We start from the raw sequence: 25,618 nt of genomic DNA, 5'->3' as shown, positions 1-25,618 counted from the left end.
TATCCAAACTGCTCTTAAGTGTGGCAATCAAACCTGCATGCACCACTTCCTCTGGCAGCTCGTTCCCACCTCTGAGTGAAGTTTCCCCTCATGTTCCCCTTAAACAGTTCACCTCATTTCACCCATAACCAATTACCTGTAGCTGCAGTCTCACCTAACCTCAGTGGGCAAAGCCTGCTTGCTTTTATCCTATCTATACCCACCCATAATTTTGTATAGCTCTATCAAATCTCCCCTCAATCTCCTGGATTTGGGCATTGTTGATCATACACACATCCTGCATTAATAAGACCATAAGACATAAAAGCAGGATTAGGCCATCTGGCCCATCAAGTCTGCTCCATCATTCAATCATAGCTGATACTTTTTCCTCAATCTCCTCTTAAATCCCAGTTCCCAGCCTTCTCCCCATATCCTTTGATGCCATGTCCAATCAAGAACCTATCAATCTGTGTTAAATACGCTCAATGACCTGGCCTCCACAGCTGCATGTGGCAACAAATTCACCACCCTTTGACTAAAGAAATTTTTCCGCATCTCTCTTTTGAAAGGATGCCCCTCTATACTGAGGCTGTGCCCTCTTGTCCTAGACTCTCCCACCATGGAACATACTTTCAACATTTGAAGAGTTCCTATGAGATCCCCCCTCATCCTTCTGAATTCCAGTGAGTTCAGACAGAGCCATCAAATATTCCTTGTATGATAACCTTTCATTCCTGGAATCATCCTTGTGAACCTCCCGTGGACCCTCTCCAATGCCAGCACATCTTTTCTAAGATGGAGGGCCCAAAACTGTTCACAATACTCAATGTGAGGCCTCACCAGTGCCTTATAAAGCCTCAGCATCACATCCTTGCTCTTATATTCTAGACCTCTTGAAATGAATGCTAACATAGCATTTGGCTTCCTCAAGTTGAACTGGAAATTAACCTTCAGGGTGTTTTGCACAAGGACTCCCAAGTCCCCCTGTATCTCAGATTCCTGGATTTTCTCCTCATTTAGAAAATAGTCCGCACATTTATTTCTACTACCAAAGTGCATAACCAACATTGTATTTCATTTGCCACTTTCTTGCCCATTCACCCAAGTCCTTCTGTCTTCTCAACACTACCTGCCCCTCCACCAATCTTCATATCATCTGCAACCTTGGCAACAAAGCCATCTATTCCATCGTTCAAATCATTAATATACAGCATAAAAAGTGGTCCCAATACCGACCCCTATGGAACACCACTAGTCACTGGCAGCCAACCAGAAAAGGATCCTTTTATTGCCACTCACTGCCTCCCACCAATCAGCCAATACTCTAACCATGCCAGTAACTTTCCTGTAATACCATGGGCTCTTAAGCAACCTCACGTATGGCATTTTGTCAAAGGCCTTCTGAAAGTCCAAGTATACAACATCCACTACATTTCCTTTATATATCCTACTTGTAATCTCTTCAAGGAATTCCAATAGGTTTGTCAGGCAGGATTTTCCCTGAAGGAAACCATACTTATAAAGCCTCAGTACTTGTACTAAGTACTGACTTTGTACTATCTTGTCATGTATCACCAAGTACTCCATCACCTTATCCTTGACAATTGACTCTAACATCTTCCCAACCACTGAGGTCAGGCTAACTGGACTATAATTTCCTTTCTGCTGCCTTCCTCCTTTCTTGAAGAGTGGAGTGGCATTTGCAATTTTCCAGTCCTCTGGCACCATGTCAGAGTCCAATGATTTTTGAAAGATCATTTCTAATGCCACCACAATCTCCAACACTACCTCTTTCAGAACCCTAGGGTGCAGTTCCTCTGGTTCGGGTGACTTATGTACCTTTAGGTCTTTCAGCTTTTTGAACACCTTCTCCCATGTAACAGTAACTGCACCCACTTCACTTCCTTCACACACTACAACATCAGGCATACTGCTCGTGTCTTCCACAGTGAAGATTGATGCAAAATACTCATTTAGTTCATCTGCTATCTCCATTTTCTAGTGGACCTATATCCATTCTTGTTTCTCTTTTATTTATAACGTTCTTGAAAAAGCTTTACTATCGACTTTGATATTATTTGCCAGCTTGCTTTCATATTTCATCTTTTCCCTTCTAATGATTTTTTTTTTTAGTTGCTCTCTGTAGGTTTTTAAAAACTTCCCAATCCTCTATCTTCCCACTAATTTTTGCTTTGGTCTATGCCCTTTCTTTTGCTTTTACAGTAGCTTTGACTTCCCTTGTTAGCCACGGTTGTGCTATTTTACCATTTGAGTATTTCTTCATTTTTGAAATACACATGTCCTGCACTTCTTAATTTTTCCCAGTAACACACACCATTGCTGCTCTGTTGACATTCCTGCCAGCAGCTCCTTCCAATTTATTTTGGCCAACTCCTCTCTCCTACCACTGTAATTTCCCTCGCTCCACTGAAATACTGCTGCATCAGACTTTACTTTCTCCCTATCAAATTTCAGGTTGAACACAATCACATTGTGATCACTGTCCCCAGAGGGTTCTTTTACCTTAAGCTTACTATTCGCCTCCGGTTCATTACTTAACACCAAATCCAGTCTAACTGATCCCCTTGTAGGCTCAATGACAAACTGCTCTAAAAAGCCAGCTCATAGGTATTCAACAAACTCACTCTTTTGATATTCATTACCAACCTAATTTTCCCAATTGACCTGCATGTTAAAGTCTCCCATGACTACCATAACATTGCCCTTTTGACTCACTTTTTCTATTTCCTGTTGTAACCTGTGGTCCAACTCCCAGCCACTGTTGGGAAGCCTGTATATAAATGCCATCATGACTCCGCCATCATTAAGAGCTCTATATAACTCTTTCTTGAAAGCATCTAGAGAATTGGCCTTCACTGCCTTCTGAGGCAGAGCATTTTACAAATCCACAACTCTCTGGGTGAAAAAGTTTTTCCTCAACTGTTCTAAATTGTCTACCCCTTATTCTCAAATTGTGGCCTCTGGTTCTGGACTCACCCAACATCAGAAACATGTTTCCTACCTCTAGCGTGTCCAATCCGTTAATAATCTTATATGTTTCAATCAGATCCCCTCTCATCCTTCTAAATTCCAGTGTATACAAGCCCAGTTGCTCCAATCTTTCAACATATGACAGTCCCGCCATCCCAGGAATTAACCTTGTGAACCTACCTGCACTCCCTCAATAGCAAGAATGTCCTTCCTCAAAGGTACATTACATCCACTGGCTCTCCCTTGTCCATTTTCATAGTTACATCCACAAAAAATTCCAGAAGATTAGTCAAGCATGATTTCCCCTTCGTAAATCCATGCTGACTCGGACCAATCCTGTTACTGCTATCCAAATGTGCCGCTATTTCATCTTTTATAATTGACTCCAGCATCTTCCCCACCACTGATGTCAGGCTAACTGATCTATAATTCCCTGCTTTCTCTCTCCATCCTTTCTTAAAAAGTGGGATAGCATTAGCTACCCTCCAGTCCTCAGGAACTGATCCTGAATCTATAAATCATTTTCCAATGGTCACTAATGCATCCACGATTGCTTGCACATTCTGGACACCCACCACTCTCTACATTTAAAAAAAACTTGCCCTTCACATTTCCTTTGAAATGAACCCTCTCACCTTAAATACATGCTCTCTTGTATTAGACATTTCAACCCTGTGAAAAAGATACTGTCCACCTCCCTCACGTGCTTCTCATGATCTTATAAACCTGTATTGGATCTCCCCTCAGCCTCCGTCACTCCAGAAAGAATAACCCAAGTTTGTCCAAACTCTTGTTATAGCACATTCCCTCTAATCCAGGCAGCATCCTGGTGAACTACTTCTGCACCCTCTCCAAGACTGCAGCATTTCATGTCTGTTGCTGCATTAACAGCATCTGCTGAATCCCTTGTGTTTAAGATTGAAAGGAGAGCTAAAGGGCAAGTTTCTCCACACAGAGGGTAATGGGTATATGGAATGAAGTTCAGGAGGTGGGGACAATTACAATGTTTAAAAAACATGGACAGGAAAAGTCTGAAGAGAAATGGGCCAAAGGTGAAAAAATGGAACTGGCTTAGTAGACATTAGAGGGCAACAGAAGGATACAGGGAGAAGCCAGGAGAATGAGGTTGAACATAGAACATAAAAAAAACATAGAATAGTACAGCCCAGTACAGGCCCTTCGGCCCACAATGTTGTACCGACCCTCAAACTCTGCCTCCCATATAACCCCCCCCCCACCTTAAATTCCTCCATATACATGTCTAGTAGTCTCTTAGATTTCATGATTGCGAAGTTGAGAGGGGTAATGAATCAGCCTTATGGAATGGTGGAGCAGACTTGATGGGCTGAATAGCCAACCTCTGCTTGTCTTCCGATCTTATTTTAGTCTACGTGGATGGGTTTGACCGACTTTATTGTGTAACTTTGAATACATGCTGACCATCAACCACTCATTGACACTGATCCCATTTCATTCTCCCCACTCTCCCATCAACTCCCCACATATTCCACCCCTCACCCCCACACTGGGGACAATTTACAGTGTACAATTAACCCACTGACCTGTATGTCTTTGGGATGTGGGAAGAAACTAGAGCACCAAGGGGTCACAGGGAGAACATGCAAACTCCACAGACACAGCATCAGTGACTCACCCCAATTCGAACCCTCCAGCAGGTGAAATAACTTCTGGTCGATGCCCCAGACATTCCCAGCTCTGTCTCCCTGTGTTGTCCCAACAGAAAGTTTACCAGCTGGCTTCCCAACGAAGTTAGTGGGCACGGTTCGGAACATGTGTGCCAGAGCATGGTGCCCACAGGCGCAGTAATTCCACACCAGCCTCGGCTCCTGGGTGTGATGTTGGGGACAAAACATCTCTTTGCTGTCTCTTTGCCCAGTCTGGAGACGAACATGGGAGAGCTGGGGGTGATTGTCTGAACTTTCTGATGACACAGCCTCTCCTAGATGTTTCCCGGTAAAGTCACAGTGAGGAAACCCCTCGTGGATCTGGTTCCTTGGGTGTCCTGACTCTGGCCTGCTTACTGGCCATCTCTTCTTCCTGGGACACACTCCCTTCCTATACAGGACAGTGACAACTGCCACTGTCAGTCCCATTGCTCCTGAAAGGGAGGGGACAGGGACGGTTAAAAGGAGAGCAGGAAACAGTGATAAAAGCAGGACTGATGGGAATTCTCGGTGGGTCGGGCTGTGTCTGTGGAGACAGTAATATTTCACCCATCCAATCTGTCAGAACCATGCAGGAGAGAAAATAAATCAGTGTTCAGTTACTTAGAAGAGTGGATAGAACAAGCGTGACAAACATGAGAAAATCAGCAGATGCTGGAAATCCAAGCAACATACACAAAATGCTGGAGGAACTCAGCAGGCCAGGCAGCATCTATGGAAAAAAGTAAACAGTCGATGTTTTGGGCCGAGACACTTCATCAGGACTCATATCTGTGATGAGGTGAGACTAAAGAGATTGGAGAAGTAGGTACAGCAGGCAATGAAGAAAGCTAATGGCATGTTGACCTTCATAACAAGGGGAGTTGAGTATAGGAGCAAAGAGGTCCTTCTGCAGCTGTATAGGGCCCTGGTGAGACCACGCCTGGAGTATTGTGTACAGTTTTGGTCTCCAAATTTGAGGAAGGACATTCTTGCTATTGAGGGTAGGTTCACAAGGTTAATTCCCGGGATGGCAGGACTGTCATATGTTGAAAAAGATTGGAGCGACAGCTTATATACACTTGAATTTAGAAGGATGAGAAGGGATCAGATTGAAACATAAGATTATTAAGGGGATGGACTTGCTAGAGGCAGGAAACATGTTTCTGATGTTGGGGGGAGTCCAGAACCAGAGGCCACAATTTGAGAATAAGGGGTAGGCCATTTAGAACGGAGTTGAGGATAAACTTTTTCACCCCAGAGAGTTGTAGATCTGTGGAATGCTCTGATTGTCTCAGATTAGACAGCCTTGGTCTGTTCTGTGGTACTAAAGGCAGAGATATGATACATGATGGGTGGCAGTGTGGAGATATGTCTCTACCAAATAAAGTGTAAGGCTCTCCTTCCCTCTGCTAGCCTGCAGGTCACCCTTGGGCAAGGTGTGGCACCCACTTAGTCCCCCAATCAGGTTATATGATCTACCGTGTCTGTGCTGACCATAATGTTAAATTAAGCTAATCCCATCTTCCTGCACATGGTCCATGTCTCTCCATTGTCTGCATATTCACGTGTCTACCTAAAGCAAACACCTCAGTCGTACCAGCCTCCACTCATCCACAGCGATCACTGGTGTGTGACTCTGATCTGAGCACGAGCTCCTGCCCTTGACTTCTAACTCCCTCTCATCATCTTCTTAAACCCATCATCCCTACTGGGGCATAGTCCTCTGTCCTGGCCAGTCTTTCCAGTTGTCTTCATGGTGTATCCCTCCTCTCCCAGGGATGATGGTGTTTCTGTAGCTTTGGGTTTTTACAGGATTTGGTTGCCACCTCCATTTCACAACCAGTCTTGGGACCATCCATGGAGGAGTTGACTCCTCCTTATCCCTGTCACTAAACTTTAACCAGACCCTTAACTTGCGGCATTGTCCCCAAAACCACCCCTACAAACACAAGAACAGGCAACTGTCTGAGCCACAGCATCAGTGCGGTTTGACAGTCTGAACACTTGGAGATCACTGACTCAGAACTCAAAAAGGTTCAAGATACATTCTGCTAATCCAGCACATGGGAGGGTTGCTGAGGATGTTGTATTAACAGACGTCTCTGATATTACTCCCATAAATACCCAACAAAATCCAACAGATATGGCTTGTCAGTTATGGTTGACAGCTCATCGAGAAGAAAAACTCTGATCTCAAACCTCCACTGCCTTGCGGCTACATATACTCATGGGGAAGGCTTCAGGACTAAACCCAGAGGAAAAATCTGGGGCTGGGGTCCCTAAGGCAGTTGAGTTCAACACTGACTGGCATCTCCTGCAACGCTGATGTCAAACTGTATCAGATCCTCCTTTCGATTCATCATCTTCATGGAGAGGGGGAGTACGCTGCATGGGCAGTTGCTCTCTCTATATCATTCTGACCCGGCTTGTGTAAACTATGTAGACAGCTATGGTCAACCCAGACCAACGGACAGCATCGCTCAGAATATCCCAACACACAGGGTTAACTACCATTCCTTAGATGTCACGTGGTGGTACAATTTTTCCTCTGAATATTGTAAGTTTAGATGGAGAATGGCATTCCAAGTGAGCGGACAGGGTGCCACGCATGAGGCTGATTAACAAAGTAAGATCCCATGGTATTATAGGAAAGATACCAGCGTGGACAGAGGATTGGCCAAGAGGCAGGAGGTACAGATTGGGAATAAATGGGGCCTGTTCTGCTTGGCTGCTGGTGACTAGTCAGTGTTGAGACAATTTCTTTTCACCTTATATGGGAATGATTTCAATGACTGAATTGATGGTTTTGGCTCAGTTTGCAGAATATACAAAGATAGAACATAAGATACAGGGGCAGAATTAGGCTATTTGGCCCATCAAGTCTGCTCCTCCTTTTCATTATGGCTGATCCATTTTCCCTCAGCCCCAATCTGCTGCCTTCTCCCCATATCCCTTAAATGCCCTGACCATCCAAGAATCTCTGGGTGGTGGTGCAAGTAGTGTTGAAGATGCAGGGAGTGGGCAGGAGGACCTAGACAGCTTAGGAGAATGAGCAAAGAATTGGCAGATGGAATACAGTGTAGGGAAGTGTATAGTCTTGCAGTTTAATAGAAGGAATTAAGGCATACACACAGGATGTCCCTTTAGAATGGAGATGAGCGTGAATTTCTTTAGCCACAGGGTGGTAACTCTGTGGAATTCATTGTGACAAATGTCTGTAAGGCAAGTCATTGGGTGTGTTTAAAATGGAGGTTGATAGATTCTTGATTAGGCAGGGCATCAAAGGTTACAGGGAGATGGCAGGAGAATGGGATTCAGCCATGGTGAAGGGCGGAGCACACTTAGTGGGTCGAGTGTCCAGTTCTGGTCACCTCACTATAGGAAGGATGTGGAAGCATTGGAAAGGGTACAGAGGAGAGTTACCAGGTTGCTGCCTGGTTTAGAAAGTATGCATTATGATCAGAGATTAAGGGAGCTAGGGCTTTACTCTTTGGAGAGGAGGAGGAGGATGAGAGGAGACATGATACATGATAGAAGTGTACAAGATAATAAGAGGAATAGATAGAGTGGATAGCCAGCGCCTCTTCCCCAGGGCACCACTGCTCAATACAAGAGGACATGGTTTTAAGGTAAGGGGTGAGAAGTTCAAGGGGGATATTAGAGGAAGGGTTTTACTCAGAGAGTGGTTGGTGCGTGGAATGCACTGCCTGAGTCAATGGTGGAGGCAGATACACTAGTGAAGTTTAAGAGACTACTAGACAGGTACATGGAGGAATCTAAGGTGGGGGCTTATATGGGAGGCAGGGTTTGAAGGTTGGCACAACATTGTGGGCTGAAGGGCCTGTACTATGCTGTATTATTCTATGTTCTATGAGTGGCCTAATTCTGCTCTGATATCTTGTGGTCATCCATGAATGGGAGGGAGTTTGGGGGATGGGGTTCCTGGGGGCAGGGGGAGGGGACAGCACACAGCGACCTATGTGCAGAAATCTTGAACAGTTGTAAGTAGGTCACACTCTAGGTCTGGGTCTACCTACCAATGAAAGAGAAGAGAGCAGCCAACACCAAGTCCTGTGTATACTGTCGCTCCTTCCCACTGCCGGGGCTGCCAGTGCCGTTTCGGGCCTGGTTGCAGTCCCTGTCCACCAACTCCTGCATTGTCCTCTCCCCTGAGCTCTCAGTGCTCACGCAAGCCAGTGGTTGACTGTGGTTCAGACTCTGGTGGTGCTGCCCTGAGGAAGGTGGCCGGCTCCCGCAGTCCACAGGCGTAGTGCCACGGGTTGAGGTTCAGTTCCAGCTCAGAGTGCAGCCAAGGCCAGGAGCCAGTTCCCAGATAGGTCCAGTCGCAACAGGTCGTGGAATGCCCGCGGGGGTGACACGGCAGATGGTGTTGGTGAAGAGTTCCAGGGCGTGGAGGTCGGAATGGATGGTGGTGCCTGTACCCAGGGTAACAACCCAGTTCCATGCCAGAGCGAGCAGTCGGAGCTTGGCCAGGCTCGAGACCGTGCTGCCGCGAATGCTTGAGATGGCGTTCACACTCAGCTCCAGCTTCTCCAAGTCACGCGGCCGAGCAAATGGGGAGGTTCTGAATGTCCGGCTAGTGATCCTGTTGTGGCAGAGTAGGAGGGTCCCGAGGGACGAGGCCACCCGGATCTCCACAGTGGCGCTCCTGTGGAGGGTCAGCGTAACCAACACCAGGAAACCGGCTGGCGCCCAGTGCTCCTCCACTGAGTTGCTACCCCCCCCGACCCGTCAGCACCAGGGTTCATGTGGTGGGGGGACAGAGCTGGAAACAGATGAGGAGGAATATATTTAGCCAGAGGGAGGTGAATCTGTGGAATTAATTGCCACAGACAGCTGTGGCGGCCAAGTCATTGGGTTATATTTAAAGCAGAGGTTGATAGGTTCTTGATCAGTCAGGGTGTCAAAGGCAGAATGGGGTAATAAATCAGACTTGATGGAATGGTGAACCAGACTCAGTGGCCTGAAGGACCTAATTCTATTTTCCTGTCTTACGGTTTTATGGAAACCAGAGGGTGAAAGATCAGCTGACTGAAAGGTTGTCCATCAGTCAAACTCCTCTGGTGTCAGGCCACTCTGCCCATCCAGTCTCACCCACAGAACTTTGCTCTGCAAGTCCTTCCCATTCACCATCTGCTCTGCAGAGATCCAGTTGAATCTTGTCCCATCAGCCACTCAGGCAGTGGGAACCAGACTCCGTGACTACAGTGGGGCAGTCAGTCAGTGACTGGGAGAGGGGTGTGCAGCTCATAAACAGGCCATTCAACCCATCAAACCCATGCAGACCATTGACACCAATCCTACACTGATCCCATTTCATTCCTCCTGCATTCCAATCAACTCTTCCCTGATTCCACCCCTCGCCCACACACTAGGGACAATTTACAACAGCCGATTAACACACCTACCCACACGACTTTGGGATATGGGTGGGAACCAAAGCACCCTGGGAGAAACCCACACAGTCACAGGCAGAACATGCAAACTCCACACAGACAGAGGCAGAGGTTGAATTCAGTATTTAAAAGATGTGTGATAGGTACATCGATGGGAACAGTATGGGGGCTATGGTCCGGAGGCCAGCTGGTTTATTTGTTTGTTGATACAGCACAAAATCGGCCCTTTGAGCCGTGCCACACAGCAATCTACCTACTTAACGTTAGCCTGATCATGGGACAATTTACAATCACCAATTGGTATGTCTTTAGACTGGGAGGAAACCCACACAGTCAAGGGGAAAGCATACCATCTCCTCACAGGCAGTGTCAGGAACTGAACCCCAGTTGCTTGTACTGTAAAGCGTTGTGATAACCTCTGTGCTACAGTGGTCGATGAGACTGGACAGAATAACAGTTGGACACAGACTAGGTTGGCTGAAGGACCCGTTTCTGTGATATTTGACTCCATGCCCAACGTGTGAGGACTGAATGACTGGAGAGATGGGCTTCCATACCGACTCCTCTCCCAAAACTACTCCCTGGTGTTCCAGTGCCTATAGGTACACATCCTTCCGGGAACCCATCCCCTATCTGGAATGGCGATTGCAGATTATGTGGCTCCCAGTTCGGTCAGACAGAGGGTGACGTTCCAGCTGTACCTGGGATGTAGGGCAGCCCCGGCAGATAGTCACTTCCTCCCCAAACGTGGTGCAGGCGTTAAGGCGGGTGGTGCAGAGCCACGGGCGCACACACAGATCACCCAGTCACCAACATTCCTGCAGGAATAGTTCATCGGACTGTCCACTTCCCAACGCAGTCATCACTTGACCCCACCAACCTTGCATGTCCACACCCCATGGCCATTGCCCCTCAGGGGGCTTCTCTGGTTCAGGGGACAGTATGGAATCAAACCCATTGTCATGAACAGGATAGCAGGACCAGGCCCTCCAGCCAACAATGTCTGTGCAAACCAACCACACTAACCACAGCATTGGTGTATCCCCATCTCTCCCCTGGTGATTCAGGTACTCATTCAAATACTTAAAATATGAGACCCCCCCCTCCCCACCCCACTCTCCCTGGCGTAGAGTTCCAGATTCCAACTACTCACTGCAAGGAAATAATATCCTCCCAGAAGATGAAAATGAGTTACGATTTGTTCACTGGAGCATCGGAGATCAAGAGGAGATTTGATAGAGGAGTACAAAGCTATGAGGGTATAGATAAGGTAAATGCAAGCAGGCTTTTTCCACTGAGGTTGGGTGGGACTACGTCTGGAAATCACAGGTTGAGGGTGAAAGGTGAAATGTTTAAGGGGAACTGAGAGGGATCTTCTGCACTCATTAGGTGGTGAGAGTGTGGATCGAGCAGTCAGTGGAAGTTGTGGAGGCGGGTTTGATTGCAACATTCAAGAGCAGTTTGGAAAAGTACATGGATGGGAGGGTGTGGAGGGATACGGGGCAGATGCAGGTCAATGGGTCTAGAATAACAGTTCAGCATGAACTAGACAGGCTGAAGAGCCGGTTTCTGTGCTGTCATGATCTATGACTCCGTGACTCAAATCTCTGAATCTTCTGCCCCTCACACTAAACCTCTGGTTTTACACACCTGTTAGGGGAAAAGCTTCCAACTATCTGCCCTATCCATGTCCCACATAATTCTGTACACCTCTATCTCACCAGCTGGGCCACAAGTATCAACACCAGCAGGCTCACAAAATTCTTTATTGTTCTTTTGCCGCAGGAACGACCGGAATTTTCGGAAATGGTGACTAACCTGGAGGAGTGTCTGTGCAACGTTGAGGTGGGTGAGAGCGTGTGCACACCACTGCCCTAATCTTTGACCGGGACTGTGGCAGCTAAGTTTACGTCTCCATCTAACACCTCATTCTTCTTCCCTCTGTTCCAATCCAGCTAATGTCCCCGGCATCCAGCAACAGCAGCGGCTCCCTCTCACCCTCCTCCTCCTCCGACTGCCTGCTGGCACGGGGAGGTCCTGGCCGCAGTCACGTTGCTGCTCTACGCACCCGCTTTGAGCTGGAGTATGCGCTCAATGCGCGGGCCTACGCGGCCTGGTCCCAGAGGTACGTGGGCTGTGGGGTGGGATGATGTTGGGTGGGGCGAGTGTTTTCATGGGGTTAGGGTTGAGTTGCAGGTTTGGCATGAGGTTTGTGAAGTAGATGTGGTATTTGGGGTGGAGTGAGTTGGGTGGGGTAGGTAATGTAGACTGGGGCTGCTGTGGTATTTGGGGTGGAGTAGTGTGGGGTGGGTGATGTGAGGTGAAAGCTGGAGTGGAGTGAGTAGGGTGGGGTTGGGATTCTATGGGTGATGTGGGTTTTTTTTAATATATATGTGTGTGTATATATATAAAAAAAAGATTTGGCACCCCAAAACATTTATCCATTTTCTCTCATCCTCTTGAGGCAAGATCAGTTGTGGAGACTTGCAGCACAGAAAGTGGCCTTTTGGCCCATCAGACCATGCAAACTATCAGCCACTCATTGACACCAATCATACACTGATCCTGTTTCATTCCCCCTCATTCCCAGCAACTACCTTCCTCCCCCAGATTCCACCCCTCACCCACATACTGGGGACAATTTTTGTGATGGAAGTGGAGAACCCGGGGGAGAGCTGGGTGTTCCCAGTACTGTGTGTGTGTCTCACACCACCAGCTTCCGAGCTTCACTTCCCGAGGAGAATCTTCAATTTCAGTTTATTGTCATTCAACCGTACATAAATACCACCAAACAAAACAATCTTCCTCTGGACCAAGGTGCACAACACAGTTCATTCAACTTACGCACAACACATACAGTAATATTACCACAAATAAATTAATAATAAGGTGCATTTGCAACACAAGTTAAAAAGTAAACAATATAATGTTACTGGTGTTTCATATGTGATGAAACAGGGAGTTCAATAGTCTTACAGTCTGCAGGAAGAAACTGGTTCTCATCCTAACGGTTCTAGAAATAATGCTCCGGTACCTCCTGCCTGATGGTAGGGGGTCAAGGAGATTGTAGGACAGATGAGAGGGATCATTGACAATGCTGTGGGCCCTGCGTACACAGCGCTCCTGATAAATATCGGATTGGTGGAAGAGAGACTTGTCTTGTTTCTGTTCTCCCACAACATACTCCAAGTAAGAGCAGAATGAATGGTCAGTCCCTACCAACCCTGCTGTGCTAACGGATGAGAATTTTACAGCATAAATATCCAAAACAGAATGAACAGAGACATGAAAGACAGCACTTACCAGCCCAAGGCAAGATGGAGGAGACATCAGATGCGTTGATACTCCTGGGACGGAGAGCGAGAGCTCAGTGGAGCAGAGCAGGGCAGCTCACAGACCGGGAGCTCTGGTTTCAGCTGGAGGCTGTGGGTGTAGTCAGACCGGAGACCAGCTAGGCTGCTGATACCTGGCACCGCCCCCAGATACCTCACTGTCACGGGCTGCTGCTCCTGTGTATCGCTCGAGCTGGCGAGGTGCAAGTCTGGAGACATTCCCCCAGGAGAACCACCTGTGACTGGGGGATAAGAAACGCCCTCATTATACCAAGGTTTCCTGACTGATCAGCAAATTTGTAAATCGCACCAAGACTGAGAACATAGTAGACACTATCAAAGCTCAGAGTGAGATCTCAACCGCCTGGAGAAAATTGGCAGATGGAATTTAATGCAGACAAGTGTGAGGTGTTGCAAACCAGGGTACATCTTACACTGTGAGTGGCAAGGCACTGAGGAGTGTGGTAGAACAAAGGGATCTGGGAGTAATTCCTAGACTTTGTTCACAGCTTGTGACATAGTTACTGTTCCAGTGTAGGGCATGATTCAGCCCAGACTATGCACAAAAAGTTTGTGGCAGAACAGATATGTAGTGTGTTGATTAATGTTCTCATCTGGGCCCCAGCAACATGTTCCACACACCCAGCACGCTGTAAAACCCAAACATGCTCCCCAATACTTTCCTCCAATCACCTGAACATTATGCCCCCGTATATTAGCCATTTCTGCTCTGGGCTGTCCAGTCTATTTGTTTTGCCTCTTCTCACCTTGTGCACTTCTAATCCTCATGAGACACACTCTCCAATCCAGGCTATTGGAGATATAGCATGGAGTAGGACCTTCCAGCTGCACCAACCAACAGCCCCAATTCAACCCAAACCTAATCACAGGACAACTTACAATGACCAATTAACCTACCAACCGGAATGTCATTGGACCGTGGGAGGAAACCAGAACACCTGGAGAAAACCCACCTCATCATGAGGAGAACGTACAAATTAACATTGCATTTGCCTTCCTCACCACGGACACAACCTGCAAATTAACCTTTAGGGAACCCTGCATATGCTCCCAAGTCCCTTTGCACCTCAGTTTTTTGTATTTTCCCTCCATTTAGAAAATAGCCAACTCTTTCATTTCTTCTACCAAGGAGCATGATCATACACTCCCTGACACTGTATTCCATCTGCAATTTCTTTGCCCATTTTCTTAATCAGTCTTAAGTCCTTCTGTAGCCTCTCTACTTAGTCAAAACTACCTGCCCTTCTTGCTGTTTTCTTACCACCTGCAAACTTTGTAACAAAGCTATCATCCAAATCATTGATGCACAATTTAAAAAGAATCAGTCCTAACACAGACCCCTGTGCAACACCACCAGTCACTGGCAGCCAACCAGAAAAGACTCCCTTTATTCCCACTCTTTCCCTCCTGCCAATCAGCTACTGCTTTATCCATGATAGATTCTTTCATAATATCATGAGCTTAGAGCTTGTTATCAGGCCTCACGAGGTGCACCTTGTCAAAGGCCTTCTGAAAATACAAGTACAGAACATCAAGAGATTCTTCTCTGTCCAACCTGCTTGTTATTTTTTTCCAAAGAATTTCAACAGATTTTTCAGGCAAGAATTTCCCTTGAGGAAACTATGCTGACTACAGCCTGTTTCATCATGTGCTTCCAAATACTGAGATCTCATCCTTAGTAATCAATTCCAACATCTTCCCAACCTCTGAGGTCAGACTAGCTGGTCTATAGTTTCCTTTCTTCAGCCTCTCTCCCTTCTTGAAGAGTGGAGTGACATTTGTAATTTTCCAGTCTTCTGGATCCATTCCAGAATCTAGTGATTCTTGAAAGATCATTACTAATGCCTCCACGATCTCTTCAGCCACGTCTTTCAGAACTCTGGGGTGTACATCATCTGGTCCAGGTGACTTATCTACCTTCAGACCTTTCAGTTTCCCAAAAACCTTCTCCCTAATACTGATATCTTCACACACCTCATGACCCCTGAAACTCCCACCATACTGCCAATGTCTTCCACAGTGAAGTCTGATGTAAAATACTTACTCAGCTCATCCATTTCATTGTCCCCTATTACAAACTCTCCAGCATCATTTTCCAGCAGTCCGATATCGATTGTCGCCTCTTTGTATATTTGAAGAATACATAAATACTATAGAAAACAGACACAGGAGTAGGCCATTTGGCCCTTTGGGCCTGCACCACCATTTATTATGATCATGGCTGATCATCCAACTCAGAACCCTGCATCAGCCTTCCCTCCATACCCTCTGATCCCCCTAGCCACAAGGGCCATATCTAACTCCCTTAAATATAGAGAATGAACTGGCCTTAACTGTTTCCTGTGGCAGAGAATTCCACAGATTCACCACACTGTGTGAAGAAGTTTTTCCTAATCTCAGTCCTAAAAGGCTTTGCCTTTATCCTCAAACTGGGACCCCTCATTCTGGACTTCCCCAACACCAGGAACAATCTTCCTGCATCTAGCCTGTCCAATCCCTTTAGGATCTTATACATTTCAATCAGATCCCCCCCTCAATCTTCTAAATTCCAACCAGTACAAGCCTAGTTCATCCAGTCTCTCTTCATATGAAAGTCCTGCCATCCCAGGAATCAATCTGGTGAACCTTCTTTGTACTCCCTCTATGGCAAGGATGTCTTTCCTCAGATTAGGGGACCAAAACTGCACACAATACTCCAGGTGTGGTCTCACCAAGGCCTTGTACAACTGCAGTAGTACCTCCCTGCTCCTGTACTCAAATCCTCTCGCTATAAATGCCAGCATACCATTTGCCTTTTTCACCACCTGCTATACCTGCATGCCCACTTTCAATGACTGGTATATAATGACATTCAGGTCTCATTGCACCTCCCCTTTTCCTAATCGGCCACCATTCAGATAATAATCTGCTTTCCTATTTTTGCCACCAAAGTGGATAACTTCACATTTATCTACATTAAATTGCATCTGCCATGAATTTGCCCACTCACCCAACCTATCCAAGTCACTCTGCATCCTCTTAGCATCCTCCTCACAGCTAACACTGCCACCCAGCTTCGTGTCATCTGCAAACTTGGAGATGCTGCATTTAATTCCCTCATCCAAGTCATTAATATAGATTGTAAACAACTGGGGTCCCAGCACTGAGCCTTGCGGTACCCCACTAGTCACTGCCTGCCATTCTGAAAAGGTCCTGTTTATTCCCACTCTTTGCTTCCTGTCTGCTAACCAATTCTCTATCCACATCAATACCTTACCCCCAATACCATGTGCTTTAAGTTTGCACACTAATCTCCTGTGTGGGACCTTGTCAAAAGCCTTTTGAAAATCCAAATATACCTATGGTTGTGTCATCTTTTCTTTTGAATGCTTCTTCTTTGGGATGTATATATCCTATGCCTTCCCCTTTAACAATAGCCCTATTGGCAGATGAACTTAATGGGTACTTTGCATTTGTCTGCACTGTGGAAGACACAGGCAGTGTGCCCGAGGTCCATAACTGTCAGTGAGCAGGAGTGAGTTATTACAGACAAAAGTGTGTTAGGCAAACTCAAAGATCTGGTCCAGGTGACCTTAAGGAGGACTACATCCCAGGGTCCTGAAAGAGGTTGCTGAAGAGATCACAGATGGAGGTCACAATATTTCAAGAATCAGTAGGAAGATTGTGGCAAAAATAGGAAAACAGATTATCTGAATGGTGGCCGATTAGGAAAAGGGGAGGTGCAATGAGACCTGGGTGTCATTATACACCAGTCATTGAAAGTGGGCATGCAGGTACAGCAGGTGGTGAAAAAGGCAAATGGTATGCTGGCATTTATAGCGAGAGGATTCGAGTACAGGAGCAGGGAGGTACTACTGCAGTTGTACAAGGCCTTGGTGAGACCACACCTGGAGTATTGTGCGCAGTTTTGGTCCCCTAATCTGAGGAAAGGCATCCTTGCCATAGAGGGAGTACAAAGAAGGTTCACCAGATTGATTCCTGGGATGGCAGGACTTTCATATGAAGACAGACTGGATGAACTGGGCTTGTACTCGTTGGAATTTAGAAGATTGAGGGGGGATCTGATTGAAACATATAAAATCCTAAAGGGATTGGACAGGCTAGATGCAGGAAGATTGTTCCCGATGTTGGGGAAGTCCAGAACAAGGGGCCACAGTTTGAGGATAGAGGGGAAGCCTTTTAGGACCAAGATTAGGAAAAACTTCTTCACACAGAGTAGTAAATCTGTGGAATTCTCTGCCACAGGAAACAGTTGAGGCCAGTTCATCGGCTATATTTAAGAGGGAGTTAGATATGGCCCTTGTGGCTACAGGGGTCAGGGGGTATGGAGGGAAGGCTGATGCAGGGTTCTGAGTTGGATGATGAATGGCAGTGCAGGCTCACAGGGCCGAATGGCCTACTCCTGCACCTATTTTCTATGTTTCCAAGATTGCAAATGTCACTCTTCATGAAGGGAGAAAGGCAAAGGAAATTAAAGGCCACACACATCAAAGTTGCTGGTGAATGCAGCAGGCCAGGCAGCATCTCTAGGAAGAGGTACAGTCGACATTTCGGGCTGAGACCCTTCGTCCTGAAACGTCGACTGTACCTCTTCCTAGAGATGCTGCCTGGCCTGCTGCATTCACCAGCAACTTTGATGTGTGTTGCTTGAATTTTCAACATCTGCAGAATTCCTGTTTGCGAAATTAAAAGCCAGTTAGCCAAACCTCAGTGTTTGGGAAAGTGTTGGAGTCTATTATTAAGGATGAGGTTTCAGGGAACTTGGAGACAAATGATAAAATAAGTCAGAGTCAGCAGGGTTTCTGTAAAGGGAAATCTTGCCTGACAAATGTGTTACAATTCTTTGAGGAAGTAACAAGCAGGGCAGACAAAGCAGAGGCAGTGGATGTCAGTTACTTTGATTTTCAAAAGGTTTAAAGGTTCAATTTAATGTCAGAGAAATACATACAATATACATCCTGAAATGTTTTTTCTTTGCAAACATCCACGAAAACAGGAGTGCCCCAAAGAATGAATGACAGTTAAATGTTAGAACCCCAAAGCCTGCTCCCTCCTGCGCGTAAGCAGTGGCAAGCAACAATATCCCCTCCCCCACCAGCAAAAAAAACATCAGCACCCGCCACTGAGCACTCAAGTGTGAGCAAAACAATAGCAAAGACACAGACTTGCAGTTACCCCAGGGACTTCACATTTCACCTAGTATATGACATACCACAGGCATTCTCTCTCCCTAATAGGGGAGAGGGAGGCGTCTTCATTTTCCCAGTGAGCAGGGAGACATAACATCTCGCTGGTTTACGATGTTAAAAGTCTGTTACGTTGCTTTTCTCGAGCTCTGCGCCTGAAGATCTCAAAGATCCCAGGTCCCCAGGCACACAGCCATAGATATTTCAACTCCCCCGATGACACACGGGTCTCCTGCCGTGACACTGACCCTCAATCTGCCTGTCTCCAGAGCCCTGAGATCCTAGGCTTCCAAATCCAAGCTGGACTCTTAGGCCCACCCTTGGCATGTTGAACAACGGCCAGTTGTGAAACCCTGAGAGCGGGTCCCATTCCCGCGAAGGACCGAAGTCAGTGTGCAACTCCAGGTCAGGGTCTTCAAAAGAACCCTGAAAGGGAAAAATAAAGACTTTAAAGATGGAAATAGAACTGTTTCCGAAGATGCAAGTAAAGGAGTCACCGTTTAGTGCCATCATTACTCCTGCTGTTTGATAAGGTGCCACATGCATGTCTGTTTAACAGAATGAAATCCTATGGTGTTACAGGAAAGATACTGGCATGGATAGTGGAATGGCTGACAGGCAGGAGGCAGCGAGTGGGAATAAAAGGGGCTGCCATTGACTAGCGGTGTTCCTCAGGGGTCAGTTTTGGGACCGCTACTTTTCACATTGTTTGTCAATGATTTGGATAATGGAATTCAAACAACAGAAATTCTGCAGATGCTAGAAATTCAAGCAACACACAAAGTTGCTGCTGAATGCAGCAGGCCAGGCAGCATCTCTAGGAAGAGGTACAGTCAACGTTTCAGGCCGAGACTCTTCGTCAGGACTAACTGAAAGAAAAGCTAGTAAGAGATTTGAAAGTAGGAGGGGAGGGGGAGGGGAAGATCCAAAATGATAGGAGAAGACAGGAGGGGGAGGAATGGAGCCAAGAGCTGGACAGGTGATTGGCAAAGGGGATATGAGAGGATCATGGGACAGGAGGTCCAGGGAGAAAGACAAGGTGGGGGGGAAACCAGAGGATGGGCAAGGGGTACAGTCAGAGGGAGAAAAAGGAATGAGAAAGAATGTGTGTATAAAAATAAACAGATGGGATACGAGGGGGAGGTGGGGCATTAGTGGAAGTTAGAGGAGTCTATGTTCATGCCATCAGGTTGGAGGCTACCCAGATGGAATATAAGGTGTTGTTCCTCCAACCTAAGTGTGGCTTCATCTTTACAGTAGAGGCCATGGATAGACATGTCAGAATGGGAATGGGATGTGGAATTAAAATGTGTGGCCACTGAGAGATCCTGCTTTCTCTGGCAGACAGAGTGTAGGTGTTCAGCAAAATGATCTCCTAGTCTGCGTCGGGTCTCGCCAATATATAGAAGGCCACATCGGGAGCACCAGACACAGTATATCACCCCAGCTGACTCACAGGTGAAGTGTCGCCTCACCTGTAAGGACTGTCTGGGGCCCTGAATGGTGGTAAGGGAGGAAGTGTAAGGGCATGTGTAGCACTCCAGAGAGTCCAGAGGAGGTTCACGAGGATGATTCTGGGAATAAAGGAGTTAATGTATGAAGAGCCTTTGGCAGCTTTGGGCCTGTACTCACTGGAATTTAGAAGAATGTGGGGGAATCTCATTACAACCTACCAATTATTGAAAATACTAGGTAGGGTAGATGAGGATGTTTCCTATAGTGGGAGGTATCCAGAACTAGAGGGCACAGCCTCAAAATTGAGGGGCAACCTTTCAGAACAGAGGTAAGAAAGATTTTTTTTTAGCCAGAGTAGTGAATGTGTAGAATGCTCTGGTGGAAGTCATGTCTATAGGTATTTTTAAGGTGGAAGTTGATTTCCTGATCGGTCAGGGCATCAAAGGATAAGGCGGCAAAGGTTCGGGGGGGGGTGCAGGGGGAGATCTGGGATGCCAGAGCAGACTCGATGGGCTGAATGGCCTAATTCTGCTCCTATGTCTTGTGCTCCATTATTTTTACACATTTCCTTCATCAGATTACAGATCTGTTTCTTAATGTCTCGGTGACTATTCTCTATTGTCTGTAGTACAATACCATCACTGATTGCACCCTTCCTATTCTGAGTTTTACCTATACGGATTCTGTGTCTGACCCCTCCATTGTGTCCCGAGTGCAGCTGTGATATTGTCTGATTAGTGGTGCAATTCCACACCCTCTTTTACCTCCTCCTCTATCTTTTCAAAAACCTGGTGCATTAATAACCCAGTCCTGCCCCTCTCTCAACCATGTTTAAGTAATGACCAGAACATTGCGGTTCCATGTTCCGATCCATGGTCGAAGTTCATCACCTCTACCCATAATAGTCCTAGCATTAAAATACACACAGGTCAAACTATCAAACTGGGGAGAGGGCCAGGCAGTGGGGCTGCAGAGGGGAGAAAAGGATCAGCCATAACTGAATGGTGGAACAGACTTGACAGGCCAAGTGGCCTAATTCTGCTCCTATGTCTTATGGTCTAACCCATCATAACTGGTACTTCAACTTTGCCCTTCAATGCTTGCCCTTACATAGAAACATAGAAAATAGGTGCAGGAGTAGGCCATTTGGCCCTTTGAGCCTGCACCGCCATTTATGATCATGGCTGATCATCCAACTCAGAACCCTGCCCCAGCCTTCCCTCCATACCCCCCTGACCCCCATAGCCACAAGGGCCATATCTAACTCCCTCTTAAATATAGCCAATGAACTGGCCTCAACTGTTTCCTGTGGCAGAGAATTCCACAGATTCACCACTGTGTGAAGAAGTTTTTCCTAATCTCAGTCCTAAAAGGCTTCCCCTCTATCCTCAAACTGTGGCCTCTCGTTCTGGACTTCCCCAACATCGGGAACAATCTTCCTGCATCTAGCCTGTCCAATCCCTTTAGGATCTTATATGTTTCAATCAGATCCCCCCTCAATCTTCTAAATTCCAACGAGTACAAGCCCAGTTCATCCAGTCTTTCTTCATATGAAAGTCCTGCCATCCCAGGAATCAATCTGGTGAACCTTCTCTGTACTCCCTCTATGGCAGGGATGTCTTTCCTCAGATTAGGGGACCAAAACTGCACACAATACTCCAGGTGTGGTCTCACCAAGGCCTTGTACAACTGCAGTAGTACCTCCCTACTCCTGTACTCAAATCCTCTTGCTATAAATGCCAGCATACCATTTGCCTTTTTCACCACCTGCTGTACCTGCATGCCCACTTTCAATGACAGGTGTATAATGACACCCAGGTCTCATTGCACCTCCCCTTTTCCTAATCTGCCACCATTCAGATAATAATCTGTTTTCCTATTTTTGCCACCAAAGTGGATAACTTCACATTTGTCCACATTAAATTGCATCTGCCATGAATTTGCCCACTCACCCAACCTATCCAAGTCACCCTGCATCCTCTTAGCATCCTCCTCACAGCTAACACTGCCACCCATCTTCGTGTCATCTGCAAACTTGGAGATGCTGCATTTAATTCCCTCATCCAAGTCATTAATATATATTGTAAACAACTGGGGTCCCAGCACTGAGCCTTGCAGTACCCCACTAGTCACCACCTGCCATTCTGAAAAGGTCCCATTTATTCCCACTCTTTGCTTCCTGTCTGCTAACCAACTCTCCACCCACACCAATACCTTACCTGCAATACCATGTGCTTTAAGTTTGCACACTAATCTCCTGTGTGGGACCTTGTCAAAAGCCTTCTGAAAATCCAAATATACCACATCCACTGGTTCTCCCCTATCCACTCTACTAGTTACATCCTCAAAAAATTCTATGAGATTCGTCAGACATGATTTTCCTTTCACAAATCCATGCTGACTTTGTCCGATCATTTCACTGCTTTCCAAATGTGCTGTTATCATATCCTTGATAACTGACTCCAGCAGTTTCCCCACCACCAACGTTAGGCTAAACGGTCTATAATTCCCTGGTTTCTCTCTCCCTCCTTGTCCAATCCTTCCTTATTGACCTAGGGCTCTGGTCCCAGCCCCCTGGAAAACTAGTTTAAACTCTCCTGAGTGGTATCAGAAAACCTCCCAGCCAGGATATTGGTTCCCCTCTGGTTCATAGAACATAGAAATCTACAGCACATTACAGGCCCTTCAGCCCACAATGTTATGTCAACCATGTAACCTACTCTAGAAACTGCCTAGAATTTCCCTAGCCCTCTATTTTTCTAAGCTCCATGTACCTATTTAAGAGGCTCTTAAAAGACCATATTGTATCCATCTCTACCACATCCGCTGGCAGTGTATTCCACGCACCCACCACTCTGAAAAACTTAACCCTGCCATCTCCCCATCCCTCTACCCATTTCCAAACACCTTAAAACTCCTCTGGCTATCCACACAATCAATGTCTCTCATTATCTTATACACCTCTATCAGGTCAGATCTCATCCTCTGTTGCTCCAAGGAGAAAAGGCCAAGCTCACTCAACCTATTCTCATAAGGTATGCTCCCCAATCCAGGCAACATCCTTGTAAATCTCCTCTGCACTCTCTAAAATATCCACATCCTTCCTGTAGTGAGGTGACCAGAACTGAACACAGTACTCCAATTGGGGTCTAACTAAGGTCTTATATAGCTATAATATTACCTCACAGCTCTTGAACTCAATCCCATGGTTGATGAATGCCAACATACCATACACCTTCTGAACAACACTGAACCTGTGCAGCAGCTTTGAGTGTCATATGGACATGGACCCAAAGATCTCTCTGATCTCCACACTGTCAAGAGTCTTACCATTAACATTATATTGTCTTCTGCCCTTCCAAAATGAACCACTTCACACTTATCTGGATTGAACTCCATCTGCCACTTCTCAACCCAGTTCTGCATCCTATTGATGTCTCACTGTAACCTCTGAACCATCCAGACCATCAACACCCCCAATCTTTGTCATCAGCAAACCTACTAACCCACCCTTCTACTTCCTCACCCAGATCAATTATAAAAAAAAAAAATCACAAAGAGGAAGGGTCTCAGAAATGATCCCAGAGGCACACCACTGGTCACCAACATCCATGCAGAATATGACCCCGTCTACAACCACCCTTTGCCTTCTGTGGGCAAGCCAATTCTGGATCCACAAAGCAAGGTCTCCTTGGATCCCATGCCTCCTTACTTTCTGAATGAGCCTTGGATGGGGAACCTTATCAAATCCCTTACTGAAATCCATATACATAACATCCACTGCTCTACCTTCATTAATGTGTTTGTTACATCCTCAAAGAATTCAATCAGCCTCGTAAGGCACAACCTGCCTTTGACAAAGCCTTGCTGACTATCCCCTATTGTGATTATTTCTCTCCAAATGCTCATAAATCCTGCCTCTCAGGGTCTTTTCCAACAACTTGACCACTAGTGAAGTAAGACACACTGGTTTATAATTTCCTGGGATATCTCTACTCCCTTTCTTGAACAAGGGGACAACATTTGCAACCTTCCAATCCTCTGGTACTTCTCCTGTCCCTATTCATGATACAAAGATCACCACAAGAGGCTCAGCAATCTCCTCCCTCACTTCCCAAAGTATTCATTATGTACCTCTGCCTCCTCCTCTGACTCTATGCACGCATTTCCACTATCACATCTGATCGGTCCTATTCTCACACGGTCCTGCTGGTGCCTGACCTGCTGAGTTCCTCCAACATTTTGTGTGTGATGCTTCTGATTTCCAGAATCTGCAGAATTTCTAGTGTTTCCATTTGGTAGATTTATGGCTCATTGTAAATTATCCAGTGATTCGGTTAGTTTAAACGGGAGAGTTGCAGGCGGTGCAGCTCGTCGGTCCCATGCTGTTTATTGAAACAATTCAAAAGGTTCCGTTTATCATTGGAGAACATAGAACTATGGAACACTACAGCACAGAAAACAGGCCATTCGGCCCTTCTAGTCTGTGCCAAAACTATTCCACTAGTCCCATTGACCTGCACCCAGTCCATAACCCTCCAGACCTCTCCCATCCATGTATCTATCCAATTTATTCTTAAAACTTGAGTGAGCTCGCATTTACCATGTCAGATGGCAGCTCGTTCCACACTCCCATCACTGAGTGAAGTTCCACCAATGTATCATTTGTATATTGTATTATTTCTTAATGCATGCATTACTAAATGACAATAAAAGAGGACTGTGTGTCCTCAATCTAATCTAATGTTTCCTTTCCCCATTCACCCTAAAGCCATGTCCTCTCGTATTTATCTCTCCTAATCAAAGTGGAAAGAGCCTACTCGCTTTTACTCTGTCTATACCTCTCATAATTTTGTAAACCTCTATCAAATCACCCCTCATTCTTCTACGCTCCAAGGAATAAAGTCCTAACCTGTTCAATCTTTCCCTGTAACTCAACTCCTGAAGACCCGGCAACATCCTAGTAAATCTTCTCTGCACTCTTTCAATCTTACTGATATCCTTCCTATAGTTAGGTGACCAGAACTACACACAATACTCCAAATTTGGCCTCACCAATGTCTTATACAACCTCACCATAACATCCCAACTCCGATACTCCATACTTTGATTTATGAATGCCAGGATGCCAAAAGCCTTCTTTACAATGCTGTCTACCTGTGATGCCACCTTCAGGGAATTATGTACCTGAACTCCCAGATCCTTTTGTTCCTCTGCACTCCTCAGTGCCCTACCATTTACTGTATATGTCCTACCTTGATTTGTTCATCCAAAGTGCAACACCTCACCCTGTCTGCATTAAATTCCATCTGCCATTTTCAGGCCCATTTTTCCAGTTGGTCCAGATCCCTCTGCAAGCTTTGAAAGCCTTCCTCGCTGTCCACAACACCTCCAATCTTAGTGTCATCAGCAAACTTGCTGATCCAATTTACCACATCGAGAACATTGATATAGACAACAAACAATGGTCCCAGCACAGATCTTGAGGCACACCTCTAGTCACAGGCCTCCAGTCTGAGAAGCAATCATCCACTACAACTGTCTTCTCCCACACAGCCAATTATGAA

General features: G+C 46.2%; 1 protein-coding gene across 1 annotated transcript in view; it reads left to right on the top strand.

Annotated features, from left to right (window-relative positions):
* Positions 1-25,618, top strand: part of tnni3k (TNNI3 interacting kinase) — a 167,140-nt gene that overhangs the window by 130,788 nt on the left and 10,734 nt on the right. Inside the window, exons 24-25 of the mRNA XM_072273253.1 lie at positions 11,843-11,902; positions 12,013-12,182. Of these exons, the coding sequence (XP_072129354.1) occupies positions 11,843-11,902; positions 12,013-12,182 (230 nt within the window). The remainder of the gene's footprint in view (positions 1-11,842; positions 11,903-12,012; positions 12,183-25,618) is intronic.

The sequence above is a fragment of the Mobula birostris genome, chromosome 12, assembly GCF_030028105.1.
Source record: "Mobula birostris isolate sMobBir1 chromosome 12, sMobBir1.hap1, whole genome shotgun sequence".
Classification (NCBI taxonomy): domain Eukaryota; kingdom Metazoa; phylum Chordata; class Chondrichthyes; order Myliobatiformes; family Myliobatidae; genus Mobula; species Mobula birostris.
Note: the sequence above shows the minus strand (reverse complement) of the source record. Positions and strands in the feature narration are given on the sequence as shown.